Genomic DNA, 23,937 nt, shown 5'->3' on the forward strand with positions numbered 1-23,937 from the left:
CTGAAAAATACGATAGCTTGACCCCTTCTTCTCGGTGGCAGCACCTCAAATATTGGAAGACTGCTCTCCTGTCTCCCCTGGTCCTTCTCTTCACTAGACTAGCCAGGCCCAGTTCCTGCAACCGTTCATCGGTATGTTATAGCCTCCAGTCCCCTAATCATCCTGGTTGCTCTTCTCTGCACTTTTTCTAGAGTCTCAATATCTTTTTTATAGTGTGGTGACCAAAACTGGATGCAGTACTCTAGGTGTGGGCTTACTAAGAGTGGTATTAGTACCTCACTTGATCTTGATTGTATCTCTCTGCTAATGCAATTAAGATTGCGTTGGCTTCAGGATGGATTTGATTTAAATCGAGTTGATTTAAATCACAATTTAAATCATGATTTAAATCACTAGTAAAAAGGCTTGATTTAAATCAACTTGATTTAAATCATAATTTTAAAGAGCAACTGTCATCTCTGCTACTCCTTTGACCCACTGTTGACTCACCGATAGTCCCAGTGTTGCAGAATATACAGCCTCATGCTACATAACTAAGCTCCATTTCATGCTGAATAAACTAAATTATTATTTTATATTTTTAATTTGATTTATATGCCGCCCTTCTCCGGAGACTCAGGGCGGCTTACAATGCGTTAAGCAATAGCCTTCATACTTTGTATATTTTATACAAAGTCAGCTTATTGCCCCCACAAACTGGGTCCTCATTTCACCTACCTTAGAAAGGATGGAAGGCTGAGTCAACCTTTGGAGAGATTCGAACCAGCAGTAATTGCAGGCAGCTGTGTTAATAACAGGGTGCTTAGACCACTGTACTATCAAGGCTCTGTGCCTTGTATTTTAAATATTTATGTATCTTAAATAGAAAACTATCTTACAATAGAATTTTACCCCAAAAGTTTTTTATTAAAATAAATTCGATAAAAATAAAAAAAAAATCCGATTTAAATCAAAAAAATCCAATTTAAATTTTAAAAAATCTGATTTTTTTTTTATTTTTTTAAAAAAATCATTGATTTTTATCCACCCGGGTTAGCTTTTTTGGCTGCCGCCTCACACTGCTGACTCCTATTTAGCTGGTTGTCCACTAAGACTCCAAAATCCCTTTCACAGTTAATCAGGATACATTTTTTTTTTAAAAAAAAAAAATTCCTAGTCTTTAGGGTAAGTTATCCAGAGTCATACTAGAATCAGGCAGCCTCTAAATCTTATTATTTATTCATCAAATTTATACAGCTGAAATCTCACCCAAAGTCATTTTGGGTGGGGCACAAGAATCAGATAATTCAACGAAGGTCAAACCAACTGATATAAAATATTTTTTTCCAAAAAATTCATCTTCATAATGTCATAAAAAAAAACCACAAATCTGGTAAGGAACCTTTTTAAAGAAGTTTTTTTTTTAACCTGGGGAAATGGTCCAGAATTTTATTCATGACCCAATATTTTCCATCTACATCGTAAGGTATCAGGTATAGCTATTATTTCTCGCGAAGTAGGGAGTCCATACAGCCAGCCGAGATCAACGAGTCTACTAATAGTTCTCCAATAGCGCTCAATACCAAATGACAAAGTTTCTTATCCCAGGCTGGTGACGGAAAATAGAATAAATGCTCACCGTTCAGTCTGAAAATGTGAAAAGTTAAATCTATCTTTCCCAGCAGGCCATTGCAATTTGTTCCGTAAATTTCTTGCCAGCTACCCTGGCTGCAGATATTTCTTTCATACTGTGTCAATTTGTTTAAAATAAGGTGAAGGGAAAACGTTGGGAGGCTTCTCAAAATGTAAATCAGCCTTTGACTTAAAGTGAGCTTAATCACATTTATTTGGTCCCTAAATACTCAAAAGGAATTTTATATTGTCTCTCTACATTTTTTTTTTCATTTGCATCACAATACAATATATTGTGCCAAGATGGCACCACCGACAGCAGCCTTGGTGACATGCTCCCTGATTGATACAACAATGATCGGTGTCATTCAAGACGACAAATCTGCATATAGGTTGAACAACTAGCCTTGTGGTGCAATAAGAACAATCTTGAACTAAATACACTCAAAACCGTAGAAATGGTGGTAGATTTTAGGAGAAACCTTCCCATACTACCATCTCTCACAATACTAGACAACACAGTATCAACAGTAGAGACCTTCAAGTTTCTAGATTCTATCATATCTCAAGACTTAAAATGGACACCTAACATCAAAAACGTCATCAGAAAAGCACAGGAAAGAATGTTCTTTCTGCGCCAACTCAGAAAGCTCAAACTGCCCAAGGAGCTGCTGATCCATTTCTACAAAGAAATTGTTGAGTCTGTCATCTGCACCTCCATAACTGTCTGGTTTGGTTCTGCAACCCAACAAGACAGAGACAGACTTCAGAGGATAATTAGAACTGCAGAAAAAACCATGGCTACCAACCTGCCTTCCATGGAGGACCTGTATACTGCACCAGTCAAAAAGAGGGCTGTGAAAATATTTACAGACTCCTTGCATTGTTCCCTGCAAATTTCTTCAGTCGGCGTTCCTCCTTAAATAGGCTAAGGGAGTGGCCAATTAGCCCCAAGCCTTACTCTCGAGGAGACTTCCTCCCGAGGAGCCACTCCTGCCTTTTGGCAGCTCTGCGGGCCCGTGCATTGAGAAGAGGCTCCTCCTCTTCTTCCTCTTCACTTATGGGAGCTTCTGGAGGTTCTGAAGGCCCTGGCTGAATCCCCACCTCTGGCACCACACCTTCTCCAGCCTCCTCACTGTCTGACTCAAGTGCCGGCTGCACAGGCTGCTGGCCCAGCACCACACCAGCCTCCTCGCTGTCAGAATCAGCTACAATCCGCACAGGCCACTGACGGGCCACAACAGAAGCCAGATTCACTTTACAACCGTGTTACTAACTTAACAACTGCAGTGATTCACTGTGGCAAGAAAGGTCGGTAAAACGGGGGCACAGCTCTTTTAACAAACGTCTCCCTTAACAACAGAAATTTTGGGCTCAACATTGGCCGTAAGTCGAAGACTACCTCTACTGGATATATACAATAACCACATCGGATACTAAACCTGGGCGTTAAAGTATTAAAGAAATGAGAGTAGACAGATCAATTTCGGCATACCCAAAGAATAAGATTTTATCTGTATGTAGGACAATCTTGAGCTCGATTTCCCACTTGGATTCCTTTAAAGTTTGCAGAATTTCTAATTACATCAGCAAAACATTCTAACATCAGATTCAAAAGGAAGAGAAAAAGCAGGTTTCTTTGACAAATATCTTACCTTATTTATTTATTACGTTTGGGAACCGGCCAACTCTTTGACAAGAGGGATTGTGGGCGGTGTACAATAAAACTATTGAAACATAAAAAACAGTATATGCAAGTTTAAAAAGAGGCAGGGATGATTAAAACACTGTTAAAAAATTAACCTTGCTATAAATGTGGTAAAAGACATCATCAGTTGTATCAATGAAGGCTTTGATTTGGGGTGCGGATGTAAATAATTCAGTGATGTCAATTTTCAGTCAGTGGAAAGAGGAATGATTAAAAATATGAAATGACTTCATGACCTCCCTAAATCCGGCTCGAAGTTGACTTCGTGACAATTGGAAAAATAAGTCGCATACGGTGATTAAAACAGCTATAAAATCTTAGCATTCTCATTTATTAAGAAATTACATCTATAATTAGAATGCCGAGTGAGATTCTTGTGTGATTTAGAAATTGCAGAGATGAGTTGTCTCATTAAAATAAAACGGAAGAGATTTATTCAAACCATTACACCTTCGGTAAAATTGTAATTCAGTAATTGTAAATTAACTGTACGCCTTCAATAAAATTGGGAGATTTTTGTATGGCTATGCCAAAACAGCAGAAAAACATCAGGGCCCCATTTTTACAGAGTTTATAGAATTTCTTGAAGGGAAAGAGGTGTAAGCAAGAATAACGACTTGATTCAATAATAAATACACTAATCTCTTTTTTTATTTTTTTAAATAAAAAGACATATCATCTATTGATAAAGTGTCACAGTACCACCATGTAATTAAGAAAATATATATAATTAAGAATGTGATTAAGAAAATATCTCTATCTAATCTATCTATCATCTATCTATCTATCTATCTATCTATCTATCTATCTATCTATCTATTGTAATTAAGAATATTATATATATATATAATCCCAGGGTAGGGCTATCTGATGAGAGCTAAATAGCTTGAAATAGATCTATACTAGTCTCCCTTTATTTCTTTGTCAGTAAATATAATTTTAATACGAAATAGTTTGTCATGAAAACGACTGCTTGAGGACTCCTGGATTGGAGCTGAAAGGCGAAAGGAGCAGTATGCTCCTTCCCATATTTGGGTAGATCAGGTTGTTTCAATAGTAAACCCATAGATAGATAGATAGATAGATAGATAGATAGATAGATAGATAGATAGATAGATAGATAGATAATGTGGATAGATAGATAGATAGATAGATAGATAGATAGATAGATAGATATCAAAATCAATATCAGTATCAACATCTAGATATAGATAGAGCCTTGGTAGTACAGGGGTTTAAGGCACCCTGTTATTAAGCGGTTATTAAGACCAGCTGCCCTGCAATTACTGCAGGTTCGAATCTCGCCAAGGCTCAAGGTTGACTCAGCCTTCCATCCTTTCTAAGGTAGGTGAAATGAGGACCCAGTTTGTGGGGGCAATAAGCTGACTTTGTATAAATATACAAAAGGATGAAGGCTATTGCTGAGCACATTGTAAGTCGCCCTGAGTCTTCGGAGAAGGGCGGCATATAAATCAAATTAAAAAAAAAAAAGAAAAAAAAGATAGATATATAGATAAGAATTTCTTGAAGGGGAGGGAGGTATAAGCAAGAATAATGACTTGGTTCAATAATAAATACAGTAATTTTTTTTTAAAGGACATATCTATTGATGAAACAGCACAACTCTACCATGTAATCAAGAATATAGGTATATATATATATATTAAGAATTGCTGATAATAGATGTGGAATCTGAATCTCTCTTCCCGATTTGTTTCTGAAAGAGATGGTATAATATTACATTGCTTCATTGGGTTGAATCTTAGTTGGGTTGAATCACATATTATTATTTTTTTTGCAGTCCTTTCCATTTGACCAACATCTGAGCTGTCCAAACAGACAAGAAGAACCAATGAATTTAAGGGCACGTTCCTTGCATTTGGTTATCAGTGCCCAACCTCCCTCACCTTTTGCTTAAAATAAATAGGAGCCATCCTGCTCATTTGCTTCACACCATTTGTGAGGATTGCTGAGGATCTCATGTGTCAACTTTTGACGTCTAGGACTTCGACCCCAGTAACATCTGCTGATAAAAATGGCTTAAGGGTCACCTTCAACCATCCCTTGCCTGACATTCATGTTTTCCTGAATTGAAAAGGAACATCATAGTTTTAAACAGGTCTCACCTTCAACGTCATATTTCGCAGGATGTGACCCCAATGATTTCAAAAGGGTTTCAAAAGTAGGCAACGGTTATTTTTGAAGCTGTAGCACTGAGGATCAGTTCACATAATGCAAAAGCTTTTTAAGCATGTAAGGTTGTGCTTGACCCCAATGAGAGACCTAGAAGGAGTTTGGCTCTTTACTCCTTTAGGACAACCACAAGCAAATCAGTTTTGCTTTCTTCATTAACTACCATGTGTTATCACATCTAAATTCTCACCTGTGGTTTAATTCAAGGAGGAGGAGGAGGAGGAGGAGGAGGAGGAGGAGGAGGAGGAGGAGGAGGAGGAGGAGGAAGAAGAAGAATAGACGAGGCTAGACTAGACATTGGAAAGGACCTTGTAAGTCATCCAGTCCAACCCTCGTCCAAGCAGGAGACCCTACACCATTTCTGACAGATGGCAGTCCAGTCTCTTCTTGAAAGCTTCCAATGATGAAGCTCCCACAATTTCCAAAGGCAACTTCTGTTCCACTGGTTGATTGTTCTCACTGTCAGCAAATTTCTCCTGATTTCCTGGTTGAATCTCTCCTTGATCAGTTTCCATCCATTATTCCTTGTCTGGCCTTTGGGTGCTTTGGAAAACAGGTTGACCCCCTCCTCCTCTCTGTGGCAGCCCCTCAAATATCGGAAGACTGCTATCATGTCTCCCCTGGTCCTTCTCTTCACTAGACCAGCCATGCCCAGTTCCTGTAATAGTTCTTCATATGTTTTAGTCTCCAGTCCCCTAATCATCTTTGTTGCAGGAAGAGGAGGAGGAGGAGGGAGAGGGAGGAGGAGGAGGAAGAGGAGGAGGGAGAGGGAGGAGGAGAAGCAGAAGCAGAAGAAAAAGAAGAAGAAGAGGAGGAGGAGGAGGAGGAGGAGGAGGAGGAGGAGGAGGAGGAGGAGGAGGAGGGAGAGAGAGGGAGAAGAAGAAGAAGAAGAAGAAGAAGAAGAAGAAGAAGAAGAAGAAGAAGAAGAAGAAGAAGAAGAAGAAGAAGAAGAGGAGGAGGAGGAGGAGGAGGAGGAGGAGGAGGAGGAGGAGGAGGAGGAGGAGGAGGAGGAGGAGGAGGAGGAGAAGAAAAAGAGGAAAAGGTGGAAGAGGAGGAGGAAGAAGAAGAAGAAGGAGAAGGAGAGGGAGAGGGACAAGAAGAGGAGGAGGAGGAGGAGGAGAAAAGGAAAAGGGAAGAAGTTGAAGCCTTCTACCTCAATAACCGGTGGCTTAATTCAAACACATTAGCTCAGATTAAGCATAGCACATTGGTTTCAGATCAACAAATCAGAGTGAATTCAAACAGAAGGGACATGATCCTGAATGGTAAACCAATCAATCTTAGCTCATGATTGAAAATCTGCAGCAGCACCACCTGCAGAATAGTTAAGCGAGCTGAGATTCGCAGAGATGCGTATACATTCACCAACAACACAAAGGGATCTAGAATGAAGCACTTTGAGTTTCAGCGTCACTGTCGCTGCAAACTACATTCTCTTTTCTTTCATTTGTTGGCCTTCAATGTCTTTTCTATTAAAGACTTATTTTCTGTGTTTTTCATAGTGAAAAACCCTGGAAAAGCACAGCGCGCCGATGTATGTAGGTGGTGTCATTCCTTGCAATATTGAAGTTTCCCTATCTGGGTGACCACCAGAGGCAGGGAAAAAAAGGATATAAAGATCTCTTAAGTCTTCACTGACATCTAGTGGCTGTTTACGTGATTGCAGTCTTAGATACTGCACAAGCATGCCGTATGGTGGATTGCTACTCCAAACTAAATCAGTTTAGTGACAGTGTGAATGAGATTGTTATGATGATGAAAAGGACAGACCAGCTAAATTGGAATTTAGATCACTGCCACCTTGTAGAGTCTGCGGCATAAATTGGGCTGCCCATTTGTTGTCAGCCTAGCCCACTTCAGAAGTGGGCTAACTGTGGTTTTTGAGTGGACAATGATGTCTTTCACAGGAACACAATATGCATGATCTGGAAAGCACTTTAGAGATCAACTAGTCTGACTCCCCGTTCAGGGCAGGAACTGAGAATAATTCTACTACCAAGAACAGGACAAATCGGAACGATCTTTTAATAGAGCTAATTTTAAATTTTGATATGGATTTTAAATTGACAAATTTTAAACTATGGGCCAAATTTAATTATTTTAAATTTATTTTTAATTGTACTTTATGTATAAATGTTTTATTTTGGCTGTTCGCCGCCCTGAGTCCGAAAGGAGAAGGGCGTTATAGAAATTTGAATAATAAATAAAATAAAATAATAAAATAAATAATGATCTACCTATTGGATGGATCTTTGAGGTATATAGATCCTGTTTATTTTCCAGTTAGGTTCTGTCTAAAGTCCGGTGGCATTTAACTGGTCAAAATTATCCCACGGGAATTTTTAACAGACTAACAGAGTTGGAAGGGACCTTCTGGGTCATCTAGTCCAACCCTCCACCCAAGCAGGAGACCCTACACCATTGCTGACAGATGGCAGTCCAGTCTCTTCTTGAAAGCCTCCAGGGATGAAGCTCCCACAACTTCTGAAGGCAACTTCTCTTCCATGGGTTGATTGCTCTCACGGTCAGAAAATTTCTCCTTATTTCTAGGTTGAATCTCCCCTTGATCGGTTTCCATCCATTATTCCTTGTCTGGCCTTCAGGTGCTTTGGAAAATAGCTTGACCCCTTCCTCTCTGTGGCAGCCCCTCAAATATTGGAAGACTGCTATCACGGCTCCCCTGGTCCATCTCTTCCCTAGACTAGAATAAACTTGATTTAACTGTGTTAAATCAAGCTAACAGCGAAGAGCACGCTGTGCCCAAATCCTAACTGTAGGATGCCATGCAAATAACGTCCAATAACACAACGTCCATTTTATTTTATTTTAGTCTGGTGGGCAACTCCAGCCCTTATGTCCTAATCCTCTGAAGGTTGCTTAGAAGAACAAACACCCTCAGAAGTTGTCCAATGGTGCTTTTTTCCCCCAAGAGGCAACTGGATTTTCTGGTTAAGTCCAGTTGCCTCTTGACCCCCCCCAAAAAAGCACCTTTGGGACAACCATGGATGGATGACTGAGAATCTCCATAGACATCATCAGGGTTTTTTAGGGGGGGGCAGAGGCTGGGCTCATTTGCATATGGAGGACCGGAGGGGCCTCATTTGCATACTGGGGACCATATGATCCCAGGGAAGAGGGGAACAGCTGCTAGATCGCTAGGATCGGCAGCAGAGACCAAGGACAGCTGTTCAGGATCGGTGGAGGAAAAAAAAAAAAAGCGGAGGAGCAGACTGAGCCCCGGCTAACTTTCTTGCAAGGACTCATGGCCAAGCTCCTCGTTCTACTCCTGGTCTTACTCCAAGCTTCCTTTCTCCGCGGGGCGCTGCGGTTCAGCGTAGACGAGGAGGCGCCTCCGGGGACGGTGCTGGGCATTTTGGCGGAGGAATTGCAAGGGCCCGCGGAGGCTGCGCCCCGCGGCTTCCAGTTGGTGAAGGCGCCGGGCAACGGGTCGCTGGTGCGAGTGCGGGAGCGGGACGGGCAGCTGAGCGTGGGGCCGGAGCGGCTGGACCGGGAGCAGCTGTGCGGCCCGTCGGAGGCGCCCTGCGTGCTGGCCCTGGACGTGCTGAGCCTGGGCGGGGGAGCCTCGGCGCCGCCGTTCCGCCTGGTGCACGTGGAGCTGGAGGTGCGGGACCTGAACGACCACGCGCCGCGCTTCCCGCAGCCCGCCGTGGCCCTGGAGGTGTCGGAGAGCGCGGCGCCCGGCACCCGCCTGCCGCTGCCCCTGGCGCACGACCCGGACGCCGGCTCCAACGGGCTGCAGAGCTTCGCCCTCTCGCCGGGCAGCCCCTTCGGGCTGGAGGCGCAGCGGCGCGCCGACGGGCTCCGCTGCGCCGAGCTGGTGCTGCTGCGCGAGCTGGACCGGGAGGCGCAGGCCGGCTACCGGCTGGAGCTGGTGGCCAAGGACGGCGGGAGCCCCGCGCGCTCGGGGACGGCCACGCTCAGCGTGCGCGTGCTGGACGCCAACGACAACGCGCCCGCCTTCCCCCGGGGCGCGCTCCTCAGCCTGGAGCTGCCCGAGGACGCGCCGCCGGGCGCGCTGCTGCTGGAGCTGGAGGCGGCCGACGCCGACGAGGGCGCCAACGGGCAGCTGCTCTACGCCTGGGGCAGCCAGGTGCCCGCCGAGGCCCGCCGCCTCTTCAGCCTCGACCCGCTCTCGGGCCGCCTGGCCCTGCGCGCCCCCGTCGACTACGAGCTCCAGCGCGCCTACGAGCTGGACGTGCGGGTCAGCGACCGCGGCGCCAGCCCGCTGGCCGCCGCCTGCAAGGTCCTGGTGCGCCTGCTGGACGTCAACGACAACGCGCCCGCCCTGGCCGTCAGCGCCCTGGCCCTGGCCGCGCCCGCGGAGCCCGGGGAGGCCGGCTGGGCGGCGGCGGTCAGCGAGGCGGCGCCGGCGCAGAGCCTGGTGGCGCTGGTCAGCACCTCGGACAGCGACGCGGGCGCCAACGGCCAGGTGCGCTGCGCCCTCCTGCCCGCGCCCCACCAGCCCTTCGCCCTGCAGCGCGCCGACGACGCCGACAGCTACCTGCTGCTCACCACCGGCGCCCTGGACCGCGAGCGCCTGCCCGAGTACAACCTCACGCTGGTGGCCGAGGACCTGGGCTCGCCCCCCGCCAAGACCGTCCGCTCGCTCACCGTCCGCGTGGCCGACGAGAACGACAACGCCCCGCGCTTCGCCAAGGCGCGCTACGAGGTGGCCCTGCCGGAGAACAACCCCCCGGGGGCCTACCTCACCACCGTCCTGGCCTCCGACCCCGACCTGGGACCCAACGGCAAGGTGACCTACCGGCTTCTGGGAACACCTGCCCCGTCGAGGCTGTTCTCGGTGGATCCCCGCCTGGGCGTTGTGCGAGTTGAGGGCTCCCTGGACCGCGAGGAGGAGGATGAGGAGGCGCCTTGGCATGAAGTGGCGGTGGAAGCTTGCGACGGCGGCAGCCCGTCGCTGTGCGGACGCACCCTGGTCGTTGTCAGGGTGGAGGATCAGAACGACAACCCGCCCCGGATCATCTCCCCGCCTTTAATGAACGGCTCGGCGGATCTCCTCCTGCCTCTCAGGGCCCCGCCCGGCTTCCTGATCTTTCAGCTGGCAGCCCGGGACTCCGACGATGGTCGTAACTCCGAGCTGACTTTCTCCCTCCTGGAAGGGGCGTCCAGGCTCTTCGCGGTGCGGCCGCGGACCGGAGAGCTCTTTCTGCGGGAACGGGTCCCTCCTGAGGCCGCGCCCCGCTCCGCTTTCCGCTTGGTTGTTGCCGTCGAGGACGGTGGGTTGCCTTCTCTGACTTGCACAGCGACGCTGCGGCTGATTTGCACGGAGACGCTGCCCTCTAGCGTGCAGATAGTGGCGCTGCAGCTTGGCGTCGCCGGAGGAGAACCGTGGGATCCGTCCGTGCTGTGGATCGCCTTGCTGGGAGGAGGCTGTGGGGTTTTGCTGGTGGCCATTCTCCTCGTGGGAGCCTCTATTTGGGTGGGCAGGAAGAAGTTCCCCGTTGGGAAGCCGATGAAGCCGGTGGGACCCAGAGAAGGTGGAAGCCGTCCTGTCGCTCGATGGGGGGACGGGACCTCCAAAGACTCTGCTTGGAGTGGGGCTTTCTCAGCAGCTGAAGAAGGGAGCCGTGACTCCTTGGGTGTGACTGAGACCGAAACGCCTAGCTCCGATTCCCAGGTATCTTCCCAACTAGGGTTAAATCTTGGCTCTGTTTGGCTGCTGAGATTCACCTCCTATTTTATCAGGTATAGAATAGGAATAAACATAGAGATAGGAATAGGAATAGGAATAGGAATAGAGTGGAGTGGAGAGTGGAGAGTGGAGAGTGGAGAGTGGAGTGGAGTGGAGTGGAGTAGAGTAGAGTAGAGTAGAGTAGAGTAGAGTAGAGTAGAGTAGGAGTAGGAGTAGGAGTAGGAGTAGGAGTAGGAGTAGGAGTAGGAATAGGAATAGAGTGGAGTGGAGTGGAGTGGAGTGGAGTGGAGTGGAGTAGGATAGGATAGGATAGGATAGGATAGGATAGGATAGGATAGGATAGGATAGGATAGGATAGGATAGGATAGGATAGGATAGAAGGCAGAATATAGAACAGAGAAGAGAAGAGAAGAGAAGAGAGATCAGAATAAATAGATAATAGAATAGAATAAATAATAGAATAGAATAGAATAGAATAGAATAGAATAGAATAGAATAGAATAGAATAAGAAAATAAATAGAAATAGGAATAGGAATAAAAAATAGGAATAGAAATAGAAGAACAGAAATAGGATAGGATAGGATAGGATAGGATAGGATAGGATAGGATAGGATAGGATAGGATAGGATAGGATAGGATAGGATAGGATAGGAATAAAAAATAGAAATAGAAATAGAAGAACAGAATAGGATAGAACCTTGAAGGTCTTCTAATCGAACCCCCTGCTGAAGCAGAAGAACCTATATACCATTTAAGACAAGTGACTGTCCAGTTTCTTCTTAAAAACTTCCAGTGTTGGAGCACCCACAACTTCCGGTGGCAAGCAGTTCCACTGGTTAATTGTCCTCACTGTCAGGACGTTTCTCCTTAATTCCAGGTTGCTTCTCTCCTTCGTTAGTTTCCATCCATTGCTTCTTTTCCTATCGTCGGGTATTTTGGAAAATAGGTCGATCCCCCCACTTTATTTGTTGGCAGGAGCCCCTCAAATACTGGAAGACTGCTATCATGTCACCCCTAATTCTTCTTTTCTCTAGACTAGTCCTAAACTGGGTGCAATTGTGGGATTTAACCTCTTCCCTTACAAACGATGCTTCTTTCTTTACCTCCAGCCAAGAGGGAATTATTTCTTGGAATTATTTTTCAGTTTGCAAACCACAAAATCCAAGGCCATTTCTAACCCGCGTGATTTACTGCATAATCCCTTCATTTTTGGATAGGACGACCCACTAGGTATATAGGAAGTCCTTGACTAAACAGTTCATTTAGTGAAATTAAATTAAATTAAATTAAATTTTAAATTTGGTTTTAAATTATTGGGGTTTTAAATTTGTTCAGCCAAATTATTTAATTCGTTTTATTTTATTTTAAATTTTGTATTTATATGTTTTATTCTATGGCTGTACACCGCCCTGAGTCCTTCGGGAGTAGGGTGGTATATAAATTCAAATGAATGAATGAATGAATGAATGAATGAATGAATGAATAAATAAATTAAATTAAAATAAAATAAAATAAAATAAAATAAAATAAAATAAAATAATAAAATAAAATAAAATAAAATAAAATAAAATAAAATAATAAAATAAAATAAAATAAAATAAAATAAAATAAAATAAATAAATAAATAGGAATTTGTCCATTCCCTAGATTGCCCATGAAATACCAAATTTAGATTTGGTCAAGTTCTTTCAGCAGCAGAGTTTACAAAATCCCCTGTGAGTGTATTTATTTCCGGTCTTTACACAGGTAGTCCTTGATTTATGACCGCAATTGAGCCCAAAAGAAGCTGCTTGGATGAGAAGTGAAACGCCTTCGAAAGAAAAAACCAAAAAGTCCAATTGCCTCTTGAAAAAAGCACTTTTGGGACATTATCTTAAAAACTTTACAAGCTGGGGCTTGTTCCAGGGGTGAAATCCAAATTTTTTTCCCTACCGGTTCTTTGGACGTGGCTTGGTGGGCGTGGCAGGGGAAAGGATATTGCAAAATCTCCATTCCTACCCCGCTCTGGGACCAGCCAGAGGTGGTATTTGCCGCTTCTCCGTACTACTCAAAACTTCCGCTACCGGTTTGCCAGAATCTGTTAGAACCTGCTGGATTTCACCCCGGCTTGTTCCTTTCAAAAATTTAAACATTCCTCAGCCATTTTAACTGCGCAATTAATAGTCTTTTGCCTTGACGAATTTAGCTGTTAGGTGACTAACTTTATTTCTATCAATAACACATTCATTTGAGTGCTAAGCCCTGCAAATTAACCCTGTACAGAAGGATTTTTATTTTTATTTTTTTGCTGTGGATTAAGCCAGTTTGAAATCCCTCCTGCTCTAAAATCATATTCTCTTATAAGAGCACCCAAATCTATGAAAGAAAGAAAAAAAAAAAAAAAGGTATAAACCAATTAAGTAACCATTTTTTTTTTTTTTTTGAAGGAAGTAGAAAAAGAAACAAATATATCTGCTCGAGTCTATTATCTGGCACTCTGGAAAGTGAATTTCAACATGTGCTTATTTTATAAAACACCCATCACCAAGGGTATGGATTTTCTTGGTGGGAGGGCCATTTAATTAAAAAAATATAGATTTGGCAGAGGCCTCAAGCCGAGACCTACAGCTTTTTCCAAAGAAGGCAGACGGAGGTGGGAATGGAAAAAAAAAAAAAGTAAATTTTCAATCCTACCATGCTGCTCTTTATATCTAACATATTATTGTGTGTTCTTTTCTTTAGCATTGGGGAAAAAAAAAAAAGAAACTGCACATTGTTTGTCTGTTTCCCTTTGATAGGCTCGGATTCTTATTCCTGTTGAGCCCGCATCTGAATGGGAAGCAAGCCAATTCGCTTCGAATTTTAGGTAAACTCAACGTTTGATGCCAGTCCGTCTTCTTTTGACTTCTCTCTGCTTGGCACTCTGTTGTTCTATGTGGGTAAAAATGTCAGATTCGTATTTTACACCAAGGGTGGCAAGTTTTGTTTGCTTGTTTGTAAACTGAGATAGTCTAGGACGGTGACTACCGTCATTGCGTGCCAAGAAGGGGGGGCGGGAGGGTCGCGCGCATGCCTGCCCACACCCATAATTCTATGGGTCCCGCCCCTGTGCATGCGCGCGCAATCCCCCCCCCGCTCTCTCTGCTCCTGGCATGCGATGGCCTGGTAGGCCCGTTTTTCTCTCTCACCTGGCTCCAGAACCTCTCTAGGAGTCTGGGGAGGGTGAAAATGGCCTTCCCCACCCCCCCTGAGGCCCTCCAGAGGCCAGAAATGTGGAAATGTGGACAGAAATGGCTGTGTGCAGCTCTCCTGGGCTCCATTTTGACTGTGACAGCCTCCTGCAGCCCTCTGCCAGTGGAAACGGAGCCCAGGAGGGCCATTTTGTCTGGCAGAGGGCTGCAGGAGGCTGTCATGGCTGAAAACGGAGCCCAGGAGGGCCATTTTCTCTGGCAGAGGGCTGCAGGAGGCTGTCATGGCTGAAAACGGAGCCCAGGAGGGCTGTTTTCTCCAGCAAAGGACTGCAGGAGGCTGTCATGGCTGAAAATGGAGCCCAGGAGGGCTGTTTTTTCTGGCAGAGGGCTGCAGGAGGCCTTTGCAGCCAAAAACGGAGACCGGGAGAGCCACACATGGCCGTTTTTCCTGGCTGAGGGCTGAAAGAGGATCCCCCAGCCCCACCCAGTCCACCACAAGTGCCCCCAACACAAATGATGTCAAGCTGATCATGCCAACTCCAGCCACACCTACCTCCCCCAAGGTCAAACACAACCCTGATGCAGCCCTCAATGAAATCGAGTTTGACACCCCTGATCTAAACCATCTGGAAGGCACCCCCGATACTTACTTCTGCTTTAGAGGTTTTGATCCCTGAAAATTTAATCGTGATATGTTGCCTGGCAAAGATGCTGACTTTTCTGTCTCTGTTCCCTGTGCTGTAGCTATTCGGGTCTGGATCGAGTGAGCGCACAAGACAGTGGGAAAGGAGACAGTGAATGCAGCGACAGTGACTTCAATACTAGCAGGGACAGAATGAAAGAGATCTCCGTAGAAAAAGTTGGGAAACAGAATGGTAAGTTAACCAACTTCAAATCATTGTTTGTGATGAATTTAAATATGAGCCAGCAGCTAATGAAACCAATGCAATCCTATGTTGCATTCATAGAGGGATAGAATCAAGATCAAGTGAGGTACTAATACCACTCTTAGTAAGACCACACCTAGAGTACTTCATCCAGTTTTGGTCACCACACTATAAAAAAGATGTTGAGACACTAGAAAAAGTACAGAGGAGAGCAACCAGGATGATGAGGGGACTGGAGGCTAAAACATACGATGAATGGTTGCAGGAACTGGGCATGGCTAGTCTAGTGAAGAGAAGGACCAGGGGAGACAGGATAGCAGTCTTCCAATACTTGAAGGGATGCTACAAGGAAGAGGGGGGGGCAACTTATTTACCAAATCACCTGTAGGCAGGACAAGAAATAATGGATGGGAACTACCTAAGGAGAGAAGCAACCTAGAACTAAGGAGAAAATTCCTAACAGAGAGAACAATTAACCAGTGGAACGAATTGCCTTCGGAGATTGTGAGTGCCCCAACACTGGAGGCTTTTAAGAAGATGTTGGACAACCACCTATCAGAAATATTATACATCTCCTGCGAGAACAGGGGGGTTGGACTAGAAGACCTCCAAGGTCCCTTCCAACTTTGTTACTGTTACTGATCCTGGGTCGCAGAATTTGAATATCTCTCCTTGGGTTACCGTGGATCTAGATTTGCGTAAGAGAGAAACAATTCTTGGGGTTGATTTTCAAAAGAATTGGGCAAGGGAAATATAACCACCGGTTGAAAAAGAACATGCAGCTCAGGTGAACTCGGAATAATTTGTGTTAGTTACACAAATGTAATGTTTGTTTCTTTGCTGTAGAATTCATAGCAAAACGCAGCATTTTCCCAACTGATTAACCAGCTAATTGTTGTGGCCCGCCAGCAGCCAGCAGAGCTGGCAGCAGATTCGGACAGTGAGGAGGTCGGGGAGGAACATGGGCCAGTCCTGGAGTCTGGGGAAGGCGCTGATGAGGGCTCTGCATCCGAGGCAGAGAGAGGGCCAGGGCCGTATGCCAGTTATCAGCTGCCTTCAGAGTCAGACATCAGTGAGGTAGGAGAACAGCTGGAGCCTGTTCCCAGTGTGCACATGCGCAGAGTTGCCAGACGAAGGGAACAGCTAAAGAACAAGGGTCGACTTGGGAGTAAAGCCACAGGGGGATGGTGAACGGCCCCTCCCAGAGGGAATAAAAGAGGAGCGAAAGGGGAGTGGAGTTTGCAGGAGACAATTAATTCGCTTAATTAGTTTATGACTCTCAGAGATTTCTTGCCAAGTTTTGAAGATATTGGCCTGGCAGCTCTCCAAGACAGATAAGGTCTGTGACTGTCAATTCTCCCTTGAATGACTTTGCTGAAAGTGAAGGAGAGGAATTCACCGTTTGTTTAATAAAAGGGGTTTTGTCGGGACCAGGATTCTACTTCGTGCTTTTTTTTGGGAAGCCTAGGTCAGAACATTAATATTAGCACATTATTTTTTTCATCAGGGGCCACCACTTCTGCTAAGAGAACAACTTGCAAAGAATCAAACATCTACAATGATCAACATGCCCACCCGGCTTTGGGAAGGAAACATCTACCCTTTTACCGTGAACGCACCGAACTTCTCTCCTATCCCGCAGCCCAGATTAACAGATCTCTCATCCAGCAGAGAAATACTCATTGTCGTCCCGAGTTCCTCCCCCAAAGCCAAGACTGTCTTCCAGTTCGGAATGAAAGACTACCCACCGTCTGTGAACAAGGACATCACAGCGGGACAACCGCAATGGTTAATTCCCAGGAATGCCAAGAATTAAGCAGTTTCCCTCGAAACACCTCCGAGATCATGACATCGTTTTGACAAGACAAGGAGAAATTTTCCGACAGCGAGGACAGTCAACCCATGGAACAGAAGTTGCCTTCAGAAGTTGTGGGAGCTCCATCATTGGAAGCTTTCAAGAAGTTTATTCTAGTCTAGAGAAGAGAAGAACCAGGGGAGACACGAGAGCAGTCTTCCAATATTTGAGGGGTTGCCACAAAAAGGAGGGGCTAGAGCTATTTTCCAAAGTACCCGAAGGCCAGACAAGGAATAATGGATGGAAACTGATCAAGGAAAGATTCAACCTAGAAATAAGGAGAAATTTTCTGACAGGGAGAACAATCAACCGATGGAACAGAAGTTGCCTTCGGAAGTTGTGGGAGCTTCATCACTGGAGGCTTTCAAGAAGAGACTGGACTGCCGTCTGTCAGAAATGGTGTAGGGTCTCCTGCTTGAGCAGGAGGTTGGACTAGATGACCTCCAAGGTCCCTTCCAACTCCATTAATCTGTTAAAATCAGTTTACAGCCATTCTGTGCAGTTTTTGACAAAACTTCCTTTCTGTATCCCAGGTGTCGGGCGAAAACAATCTAGTTCATGCTAAACATAATACTTAACACACATTGATTCGGAGGGAGAATTGTGTAGCGGCTAAAATAATGCATCCTTTTTCAAATGGATTGCGTCTTATATGAAGAAAATGTAAATACAGGTAGTCCTCAACTAAACGACCACAATTTTGGAGCCCAAAATTTCTGCTGCTAAGTGAGACAGTTGATGAGTGAATTTTGTCCTAGTGTATGGCCTTCCTTGCCCCAGTTTTTAATTGCAGCAGCCACTAGCAGTTGAATCCCTGCTACGTTGCTAAGTTGGTAACCTGGTTGTTAAGTGAATCTGGCTTCCCCATTGACTTTTCTTTTGTCCAAAGGTCATAAAAAGGGGATCACGTGACCCCGGGCACAACTGCAACCATCATAAATTTGAGTCAGTTGCCAAGCATCTGAATTTTGATCATGTGACCATGGAGATGGTCTCGTAAGTTTGGAAAACAGTCATTTTTTTTTCAATGCCTTTGTAACTTCAAGCGGTCACTAAAAGAAGTGGTGTAACCTTGAATGATCTCAACCAGGACGTTTGAATTTATCTGAAAATTCAGCAACTGGATGAAGATGACTGCTTTGGAATGATCATAAAAATATTCCAAGAATAGAATAGAATAGAATAGAATAGAATAGAATAGAATAGAATAGAATAGAATAGAATAGAATAGGAGTGGAATGGAATGGAATGGAATGGAATGGAATGGAATGGAATGGAATGGAATGGAATAGAATGAGTAGAGTAGAGTAGAATAGAATAGAATAGAATAGAATAGAATAGAATAGAATAGAATAGAATAGAATAGAATAACAGAGTTGGAAGGGACCTTGGAGGTCTTCTAGTCCAACCCCCTGCTTAGGGAGGAAACCCTACAACCACTTCAGACAAATGATTATCCAACCTCTTCTTAAAAACTTCCAGTGTTGAAGCATTCACAACTTCTGGTGGCAAGCAGTTCCACTGGTTAATTGTCCTCACTGTCAGGAAATTTCTCCCTAGTTCCAAGTTGCTTCTCTCCTTGATTAGTTTCCGCCCATTGCTTCTTGTTCTACCCTCAGGTGCTTTGAAGAATAGTTTGACTCCTTTGTGACAACCCAATAAGACATTCTTATTAGGAATATTTTCCGAAAAATACACCAAAGAAATAAAATACTTGATTTTACATGTTATAACAGCCGCACGCATATCATGCGCACAAAATTAGAAAAGGGAAAACATACCAACAGAAGAAGAAATGATAAAAAAAAATAAAAAATCCTAGAATGTGCCGAGATGGGCAAATTAACAAAAGACATCAAAGAAAAGGAAGATGCGGAATATTATATAATCTTGGAACAAATGGTATAATTGGCTCGAGACTAGAAATAATGGATAATAAAAAATAGGGGTGAAGCTGAAAATGGAAAGAACGAATATGACAATGTATAGAATGTATAAAATCAGTAGGATTGTTAAGTATAATGTAATTAAAAGAGAAAGGAACAAGAAAATGGAATAGTATAAAGGGAATTGGGGGAGAACATAAATATTAGAAGATGACCACCACGGAATAGCTGTAAAAAGAGTGTGTGTGTGTGTATATATATATATATATGTATGTATGTATGTGTATGTATGTATGTATGTATGTATGTATGTATGTATGTATGAATGTATATATGTTTTGTGTTTTGTGTTTGTCATATTGTGTTATAATAATTTTTTTTTAAAATATCCCAATAAAAGAAACAGGAGACAGCAATACAATAAACAATTCTTACTTTAAGATTCAGAGGTTTATTTTATGGACAATTTCATGAACATGAATAACCATCATAACACAACTTATATGAATAACCCATTGCAGTGAGGTCCATGGACATCAGGGGTGAAATCCAGCAGGTGCTGACAGGTTTTGGAGAACCGGTAGCAGAAATTTGGAGTAGTTCGGAGAACTGGCAAATACCACCTCTGTCTGACTCCAGAATGGGGTGGGAATGGGGATTTTGCAGTATCCTTCCCCTGGAGTAGGGTGGGAATGGGGATTTTGCAGTATCCTTCCCCTGCCACGCCCACCAAGCCACACCACACCCACCAAGCCAAGCCCACAGAACTGGTAGTAAAAACCTTTGGATTTCACCACTGACGGACATAGCTGAGTCCAACAAGGAGTAGCTATGGCCAGTGGCCCTGAACTCATGCCAAGAGATTCTTTTCTGCACTCATTTCACAACTTACTTCCTTGTTCTTTCTTACTGACAGTCTCCACAGATACCCATGTTCATCTCAAACCTCTATCCATCGGCTACTTTCCTTATTTCTCGCGGTTTCCTCCTCCTACGTCCAAATATATTTCAAAACTACGTACGTTGCAAAAATCACATTTCGCAGCAACGGCTCAGCAGGATTACAAATAGTTCTGATACACTTTGAAATCTTTCTGTCTAAAGCTTTGCTTCATGTAGCTTTTTTAGGGCCTGTTTTTTCCGCTGAGGCCTTATTGATTCTATTAGATCAATCGGTGTTTCCCACAAAATGGTCAGGAGAAGGTCTCTCTGAAACAGAAGTGGGATTCACTTACTTTCCCTACCGGTTCGCAAATGTGAGCGCTCGTGCGTGTACTCGCTTCGCTCGCCCACGCCACCTTCCAAGAATGCTCGGCCTTCCGTGCATGCTCTTTGCTCACGTACACACCTTCCACGTATTAGCATGGCCTCCAAAATATGGCTAAATAGGACGTCATTACATCCGGGCAGGTGGGCAGGGCCTATCTCAGTCGGCGCTACCAGTTCGCCTGAACTGGACAGAACTGTCTGAATCCTATCTCTGTTCTGAAACCTTTTCAGAGTCGAAGTGGTCCTGCACATAATATCTGACGGTAGAGTTGAATGTGGCTGAGTAGTTACTCAGCTTTCAAATGGACCTGCACATGCTCCTTAGTTCTAAGTTGCTTCTCTCCTTGATTAGTTTCCACCTATTGCTTCTTGTCCTGCCTTCTACTGCTTTGGAGGATAGCTTGACTCCCTCTTCTTTGTGGCAGCGCCTGAGATATTGGAAGACTGCTATCATGTCTCCCCTAGTCCTTCTTTTCATCAGTATTTATTAAATTTAGTATTTATTAAATTTTTATACCACCCCCTCTCCCGAAGGACTCGGGGCGGTGAACAGCCAGAATTAAAAACACACAATACAAATATTAAAATACATTAAAACAAAATTAAACAAAATTAGAATAGACATACCCAGTTCCAGCAACTGTTCTTTGTATGTTTTAGCCTCCAGTCCCCTCATCATCTTTGTTGCTCTTCTCTGCACTCTTTCCAGAGTCTCCACATCTTTTTTACATTGTGGCAACCAAAACTGGATGCAGAATTCCAAGTGTGGCCTTACCAAGACCTTACAAAGTGGTATTAACACTTCACGTGGTCTTGATTCTATCCCTCCGTTGATGCAGATGAGGAAGACTTGAATCCCAATGCAGATAAATCAAAGAGAGATGGAGCTGCTCTGCTCAGCAATCCATTCGCCCCCTTCGTAGTTGGTTGGAAAAGGAACGTCACAAAATTAACAGCCACAATCGGCTTCCATTGAAGGTTGAAACACCGCTTGGCCTCCTTTCCTTGCAGAGTTCAGATGCTAATAAGTAATCAAGGGCCACTTGTGACATTGTATGCAAAATACTTTTGAGCTTTTGAATTGTCTCCGTCTTTCCCAAACAAAAGATTTAAAATGTGCTTTAAAAAAAACAACACAAAATCACTGACCTGGAATTAGATTTGAATTACAGCATAGAATTTGTTGCTTTTGGTTTCCATCATGACATGACATCCCCTTTTTCACCTCTCTTTCATAATTCATTCAGTAATTTCCCTTTTCAACCAGAATTAATTACAGTATTGGTATTTGTATTTCATCGGAAGTCAGCCATAGGCATCTCCGTATGAGCAATTCCAGGCCACACCGTTGCTTCTGTAAGTGGCTACACTATTCGTATAATTGCAGGCATTAACCTGGATTTAAAAAGAAAAATCTGAACTATTATCTGTAGTTTCCCCCCTCATTAAAGAAATCGCTGAAGCTGTGATTCGCGCAGAGATCAGATGGCGCTGTTTTGTTTCTGTAGGGCTAACATTTTGCAAAAATGAATACAGTGCCGCTTTGCTATCTGAAAACAGCGGAACAGAAAGCCGTTCCAATTGTTTACATTAGAGAACCTTTTATACATGTGTTATCACAGCTATCTTAATGGTTTAAAAGCCGCGACTAGAACTGTTACCAAGTTAGCAGTCACATTCACACAGTACCGTGAGTTAGGTCAATTCTCTCCCCCCCCCATTTGACTAGTTCAGGGGTCTGCAACCTTAAACACTCAAAAGAGCCATTTGGACCCGTTTCCCACAGAAAAGAAAACACCGGGAGCCACAAAAACCCTTCCCGTGCCTGACTATTTCTTGAGCGGCCATAACGTAGTTGAATTAACCATTCTGTTTTCTTCTGAAATTTTTATTTTCTTGGATTTATCCATGGTGGGCCTACAAGGGGGGGGGGGCGGTGAAAAGCTCAATAAATTGCACGCCGGCGGGTGTCGCACATTGGCAGTTGTGATGCATATTTTAAATTTTAAATTTTTACTGTATTTTAAAATATGGGTATTTTAAATTATGGGATTAATTCAGCCAAATTTATTTAATTCATTTTATTCGATTTTAAATTTTGTATATTTATGTGTTTTATTTCATGGCTGTGCACCGCCCTGAGTCCTTCGGGAGTAGGGCGGTATAGAAATTCAATAAAATAAAATAAATAAATAAATAAATAAATAAATAAATAAATAAATAAATAAATAAATAAATATTTTGAGTGACAGGGAGCCGCAGCAGAGGGGGGTGAAAGAGCCACATGTGGCTCCAGAGCCGCAGGTTGCTGATCCCTGGACTAGTTATTGAGAGGGTCAAATAAGCTTTTTTTTTTTTTGTTGTTGTTGTTGTTGTTAGTTGACAGACTTGATTTTTGTTCCTTCGGGGTGTTTCCTTGTGTTGGAAGAAATTTCCATCTGGTTCAGTTCCAAGCTGGGAGAAAGACACTGAAAACATGGAGGCTGATTGGAAAGATGGTTTATTGGTGAACAGGGTTTGAGGTCTTGGGCAGCTGACCACATGGAGTGGAGACAGAGAGGTATTTTTTTAAAAAAATTTGATTTATATGCCGCCCTTCTCCGGAGACTCAGGGCGGCTTACAATGCGCTAAGCAATAGCCTTCATACTTTTGTATATTTTATACAAAGTCAGCTTATTGCCCCCACAATCTGGGTCCTCATTTTACCTACCTTAGAAAGGATGGAAGGCTGAGTCAACCTTGAGCCTGGGGAGATTCGAACCTGCAGTAACTGCAGGCAGCTGGTCTTAATAACAGGGTGCTTTAGACCACTGTACTACCAAGGCTATTTATACCCTCTCTTGGCCCTTGCCCTTGAGCTTCCTGTTCATGTGCAAGAACATATATTCTATTGGTTGTCAGACTCCCATGGGGCTATGCAAGGGTCATAGCTTAACCTTTTAGCTTGTCTGAATTCAGTTTGATTGAAACCTGGACTCTCTGAGATGATGTAATGTGGAGGCTTGTGTCCTGAAGGAGCTTGTGTCCTTAATAGCTTTCCTGGTTTGGATCTTGAGTGAGGGCTGATCCTACCATTCTGCCTAATTCTGCCTTTGTTCAAAAGATCCTGTCTTGAATGGATTATACCAAATCTGCATTTCTAAAAGCTGTCCTCCGCTTAGTATCTGGCTGGGGAAGGGAACTGTCCTGCTCTGAGTTTCTCTTTCTCATAGATGTAGTTGTGGTGTAGATGCTGAAAACGACACCATCTGCCTTTATCCAGCTTCTCCTCCTTCTTAACAGAATAACAGAGTTGGAAGGGACCTTGGAGGTCTTCTAGTCCAACCCCCTGCTATACCATTTCAGACAAATGGTTATCCAAATTCTTCTTAAAAACTTCCAGTGTTGGAGCATTTACAACTTCTGGAGGAAAGTCGTTCCACTGATTAATTGTTCTCACTGTCAGGAAATTTCTCCTTAGTTCTAGGTTGCTTCTCTCCTTGATTAGTTTCCACCCATTGCTTCTTGTCCTGCCCTTGGAGAAGACCTTGACTCCCTCTTCTTTGTGGCAGCTCCTGAGATATTGGAAGACTGCTATCATATCACCCTTGCTCCTTCTTTTCATTAAACTAGACATACCCAGTTCCTGCAACCATTCTTCATACGTTTTAGCCTCCAGTCCCCTAATCATCTTTGTTGCTCT

General features: G+C 44.1%; 1 protein-coding gene across 1 annotated transcript; it reads left to right on the forward strand.

Annotated features, from left to right (window-relative positions):
• Positions 1–2,651: 2,651 nt before the first annotated feature.
• Positions 2,652–17,104, forward strand: LOC139316428 (protocadherin-8-like; the record flags this gene model as incomplete). Its single annotated transcript, XM_070943147.1, has 5 exons — positions 2,652–2,712; positions 8,830–11,171; positions 13,965–14,032; positions 15,102–15,232; positions 16,887–17,104. Coding segments are annotated over 5 exons (2,820 nt in total), but the record flags the coding sequence as incomplete, so codon positions are not given.
• Between the last annotated feature and the right edge of the window lie 6,833 nt (positions 17,105–23,937).

This window comes from Pituophis catenifer, unplaced genomic scaffold, assembly GCF_029215685.1.
Source record: "Pituophis catenifer annectens isolate HBS135680 unplaced genomic scaffold, rPitCat1.0.hap2 SCAF_4, whole genome shotgun sequence".
Classification (NCBI taxonomy): Eukaryota; Metazoa; Chordata; class Lepidosauria; order Squamata; family Colubridae; genus Pituophis; species Pituophis catenifer.